Raw genomic sequence first — 5,688 nt, 5'->3', positions numbered from 1 at the left:
TTAATTGGTTTCCCTTTTCTTTGTTGAAGAGGGTCTGTGCAATCCTTCTGCCTAGTCCGCCATCTTGCCCCGCCTCCAAAGATTTGATTTTTGAGAAGAGTTGTATCTCAGAGGCTACTGAGAGTATGAAAACTCTGATTGCAGAGCAAGGACAGTAATTTTAAAATTTACATTAAAATAATCTACAAGAAATGTAACAGGAATGAATTGTCAAAGCTTGTTTTGAACATGAGATTCTTTACAGTTAGGTAGTGGTAGCAGGAATTAGAGGGAAGGTTGAGAGATTTCCAAGAGCTAATTCAAGAGCTTGCATTCCAAGGTGAAATTCTGTGACAGATTTAATATGGAGATTAAATGAGTAAGGAAGGTAGATGGAGTTTTTTGTTGTTTTTTTTTTTTTAATTTATTTTTTCAGTGTTCCCTTCCCTCCCTCCTCTGCCACCCTTGGTAAACAATAAAGTTTCCTTCCATATATAATAGATTGAGTTTTTATAACATGCATTCACTGCATGAAAAATTGTGGATTAATTGAGATAGATGATAAAGTAAAAAATAAGGGTGAGATAGAACTGAGCTCAATTTAGAACACATTTAGTTTGAGATGTTTTGGACAGTTTGGAAGTATGGGTTTGGGATCCAAATAGGAGTTTTTGTGTTGTCTGCATGTTGAAGGAGAGGATAAAATGCTCCAAAGAGAATGTATTGAAAATGTTGTTGGGAATGGTATCCTGGAGAGCCTCAAAGAGTGGGGAAAGGATAGAGGAGGAATCAGCGATATGAGTATTAGAGGAAAGAAGAGAGTATCAGCAAATAGGAGATTGTAAATAGTGTGACACTGCAGTTGAACCTGAAGAGAGAGCAGTGTTATTTGGTAATTCAACAACCATTTAAGACTTTAGACAGGCATATGAGTTGAACATTTACCTGAGGTAGATACACTCGTTGGAGAGAACAATAATGGGAGAAAGAAGGGCTGTTAATACACAGGCAAACAGCTCAGGGGGTAGGAGTGCATGGAGGGATGGACACGGGGAAAAGAGGTAACTGTCAGGAGGAAGTGGGAGGGGAGCTGTTGCATTGGGATAAATTGTGGTCAATGTCATGAGACAAAGTGTATGTGAACTACTGTATGGAAAATGAATTTGCTCTGTAAATTTTCACCCAACTCACACACACACACACACACACAAAAGACTTTAGGTGGTGCATTTTACCTTGTGACCCTGTTGACTCCACTTACCAGTAAAATTTGACTAGACCAATATTAAACCACTAGGGAGCTCTGGTAGCATAGTGGCTAAAGCACTTGACTGCTAACCAGAAGGCTGGCGGTTCAAACCCACCAGCCACTCCTCGGAAGGAAGGTTGGGCAATCCTACTTCCGTAGTGATACTGCCTCGGAAACCCAAGGAGGGGTTGCTATGAGTCGGGGCCAACTCGATGGCACATAACAACAACAACAACATGCTAATAATAAAAATTACTGAGGAAAAAGAGTCAAGTTTTTCTCTTTTTCATGAATGCTATTTATAGTTCTACCCCAATTATTGAATTAATTATGACCTTGCCTCAAGAAATAATCTACAACAATAATTCAACTGGTTTAAGGCAGTTACGAAGTAAGCCTGTTTGGCCTACTAAAAAGATAAAACTTATGGAAAAAGAAAGTACCCTCTTTCCTTGGTAATTCCTGAGAATCTGAGATACTTGTATCCCAGGAAGTTGAGATGTTCTGTGGCTTGGGCAATACATGGCCATTTAAAACTCTGTTCTCATCCAGCTAATTGATACAGACCAGAGATCCACCATAGTCTTTACTGGAAGACCTCTTTACAGGAGTTGCTCTGGAAAGTTTGAATACATAACAAATGAATTGATGTCTCCTGATAAGTTGCTAGGTAGGTTCTTACACAAGACCAATATCCTGATCAGGATTTTGTTGTTGTTTAATGTTTCCTGCAAGTCTAACAGTAGATGATAGTTTCTTTCATCAAGTAAGGAGAGTACCCATCAACAAATGAATGGATAAACAAAACATAGTACATATATATAATGAAATACTACTTAGCCAATAAGAGAATTGAAGTCTTGATACATCATTGTACAACATGAATGGAGCTTGAAGACATGCTGAGTGAAAAAATCAGAAAGACAAATCTTATATGACCTCACTTATATAAAAAGGCAAGAACAGGCAAATGTATAGAGACTGAAGTTTATTAGTAGTTACCAGGGGCAGGAGGGAGGGGCGCTAGAAGGGGGTATTATTGCCTATAGAGTACTGAGTTTGGTTTACGGTGATGGAAAAATCACATTAATGAAGGGTAGTGTTGCATAGCTGATTAATATAGTTGTTGTAAATAAGTTGTATACCCAAAAATGGTTGAATTGGCAAAATCTGTGTAATGGATATATTTACAATGATGACAAAACCAAAAAGTAGCTTCTGAGGCTGCTTATGTATAACCAAACACCTCACCAGATTTGGTTCCTTGGTTTGGAAGTTTAGGGTCATGGTTTCATGAGAGATCCCACTTAACATAATAACGTGTCCACCTCCTAGTTCATTGCATAGTGCCTGGGGTCTTAAAAGCTTGTAGGTAGCCATCCAAGGCACAATAATTGCTCTGTATTCACTTGGAGCAATAAGGGACAAAGGAGAGTCAGGATTAGGAAGAGAATATGGAATGTGTGCCTAATTGCCTCCATGAACCACTGCTTCCTTTGTCATGAGACCAGAACTGGATGTTGTTCAGCTACCATTATAAACATTTTGATCAAAGATTCTATAGAAGAATCCTGACAAAAGGAGGAATACTCCAGACAGAATTTCAAATTCTCATTGCCTCAAGACTTTCTGGAGCCATGGAGAGGATAAACCCTTGAAACTATTGCGCAGAGATGTTCTTAAAACCTTAAATCAAAAATATCCCCCAAATTCTTCCTGAAACCAAGCGGTAGTTTACCTTAACTAGTAAAGAATGTCTGCCTTAAACATTATGCTCATTTAAGCCCTATCTGTATGGGATCAGAGTGACAACAGCAAGTGGAAAGATTAGATAAAAACCTTAGGGATAGTGAGTTTATGTTAATGGAGAGGAATAACTCAAAAGGATAGTGAGAATGGTTGCACACTCAAAGAATGTAATCAATGCCACTGAATTGCACATAGTAGAAATTGTTTAATTGGTGTATATTCTGTATATATTCTCAACAACAATATAAAATAAATTATTATAAAAATGTAAATGCACTCTCCCACACACACAAAGGTAAGGACAGTAGAAGAAAAATCTAGAACTCTGAAATAGCCTTTCAAAAGTTTTTCAGGAAACATGGAGAATTGAGTTAATTTTACTTAATTATACACTTCAAAAATAGTTAAAATGGCAAAATTTTTGTTAAAACAACATGTTTGTTAAATATGTTTACCATAATAAAATTCAAACAAAATGTTTATAATTTTAATTATGTTATAGAGGCAATATAATGTTTTTATTAATGGTACTATTCCTTAATGTTTTAGATGGAATTGTGCAAGAGAAGAATACACATATCTGGAAGTAATAGCTTAGAAGTAAGAGCATTTTTTAAAATACAAATTTAGGAATGAACTCTGCATTCATTTTTCGCTTTATTTACTAGGATCCATGTTCTCACAAGCTATGAAGAAATGGGTGCAAGGAAGTACTGATGAGGTAAAATCTACTTCTCATGTAAAAAGATTCCTTTACTAAGTACCACCTTCTCTAAATAAGGTTTCAGATTTCCTCTTACTTTAGTTTCCATGTTTAAACATTATGGCATATCATATCCAGATGTACCAAGAAAGAGCTGCCTCTCAGCTTCTAATAACAATTGCCTGGTGGTAGTAGTGGAGGTAACTTCTGTCCAGAGGCTGAAGGATATCCATGCATTCAAGTTTCTTTCAACAAACACACAGCAGTAATCAATGAAGAAGAAAAAAGCTCAGATGTTTCCTTCCTCCACATTCAGAAGTGGAGGCTTGCTTATTTAATACTTTAGTATATTATTGAGAGATGAGAATTGAAAAAAAGTGTTTTATTTTGACCATCCATGTGAAAATGATCATAGCATTGGGTACCTAGTAGCTGACTCTGGAAGACAGTAGATGGCATTTTAATATATCATATTAGAGAGTGGCCCAAATCCTTTCATACATGGGAATATATTTCTAACCCATACAAATACAAATTATACAGATAGAGTTACATTTAGAGACTTTTAATAAATAACTGATCAATATTTTTAATTACTTCTTTTAGGCCCAAGAAGAACTAGCTTGGAAGATTGCTAAGATGATAGTCAGTGATGTTATGCAACAGGCACAGTATGATCAACCATTAGAGAAATCTACAAAGGTAAGGATGACTTATGTTCTGACCTAGCTTATATACAACAGAAAAGAATTAGATTCCAGGTAGATAAAAATAAAAGAGGATATAATGGGGGTTCTGCTTCTGCTTTTGAATGATTAACTGATAAGGGGATTATCTGTTTATCATAAACAACTAGAAAAGACCTGGCAAAATAAATGGCAATAGCTGTTTCTAGTACTGTAATCCTTATAAAAAGGGTAATATGTAGGCCCCAAAACCCACTGCCATCGAGTTTATTTCTACTCAGAGTGACTCCCGTTGGGTTTCTAAAGCTGTAAATCTTTACAGAAATAGATTGCCTCATCTTCCTCCCACAGAGCAGTTGATGGGTTTGAACCACCAGCCTTCTGGTTAGCAGCCAGGTGCCTTACTGTACACCACCAGAGCTCCCTACCTTATTGCCTAGAAGCAATTTCCAAAGTTTACAGAGAACAAAACCAAACAGAGCCCAGTAGTCTTGCTGAAGTGAGAAGTAGAAGTTTGGGGAGCTCAGGGTGGCTAGAAGTTATAGCATAGGGTACCAGAAAAGAGGTAGCTTCATAGAAAAGAGTTCCAGAGTTATGTAAAGAGGCACCCTGGAGTCCTGATGAGCTATAAATGCATTGGATGAAAATATAGACAGACAGGAAAAGAACCCAGAAAATGGTAAGCTGCATGATTCCTGGAGTATGAAGCTAGAAGTACATCATGTTCATACTGACCAGAGTGGAGAGGTGTTGTAATACCCAAGAGATCTGGGTACTGTCTCCAGAAAAGGGTATGCATTACTAGAGTTAAGTTAGCCCTAAGGTAAAGCATCTTAACCAAACTTAAAAGCAAGTTTTGAGAGGATCAAACTGATCTATAAGTAACTTAACTCATGCCAGAGCGAAGACCAATCTTCTTTAAAAGAGTGTAACAAAATTCAGCACTCAACAGTCTCCAACATTGAATAAAAAAAATTATCAGATATCGCAAGAAAGCAGAATAAACTGACCTGTAACCTAGATAAGTCAATCTATATAAAGTTACTGGACCAGATGACAAAGATGATGAATTTAGCAGACAAAGAGCTTAAAACAGCTATTTTAAATCTTGTAAATATATTCAGAAATGTCAAGGAAAACACAAGTATAATGAGAGAAAAAGACCAAAATGGAATTTCTCAAAGTAAAAAAATGTCATAACAGAAATGAGAGATTCACCGGCAGAAAGACTGCACAGACCCTCTCCAACCGAGAAAAGGGAAACCAATTAACACAGACACAGAAGATAATCCTGGACCCCTGAGCCTTGAAGGGAAAGATAT

General features: G+C 36.8%; 1 protein-coding gene across 1 annotated transcript in view; it reads left to right on the top strand.

Moving 5' to 3' along the window:
- AKAP10 (A-kinase anchoring protein 10) overlaps positions 1–4,409 on the top strand; it is a 183,949-nt gene extending 179,540 nt beyond the window's left edge. Inside the window, exons 13-14 of the mRNA XM_007941489.2 lie at positions 3,646–3,698; positions 4,287–4,409. Coding sequence (XP_007939680.2) covers positions 3,646–3,698; positions 4,287–4,409 — 176 coding nt within the window. The remainder of the gene's footprint in view (positions 1–3,645; positions 3,699–4,286) is intronic.
- The last annotated feature ends 1,279 nt before the right edge of the window (positions 4,410–5,688 follow it).

This window comes from Orycteropus afer, unplaced genomic scaffold (assembly GCF_000298275.1).
Source record: "Orycteropus afer afer isolate SDZICR_OR568_19922 unplaced genomic scaffold, OryAfe1.0 scaffold00080, whole genome shotgun sequence".
Lineage (NCBI taxonomy): Eukaryota > Metazoa > Chordata > Mammalia > Tubulidentata > Orycteropodidae > Orycteropus > Orycteropus afer.
Note: the sequence above shows the minus strand (reverse complement) of the source record. Positions and strands in the feature narration are given on the sequence as shown.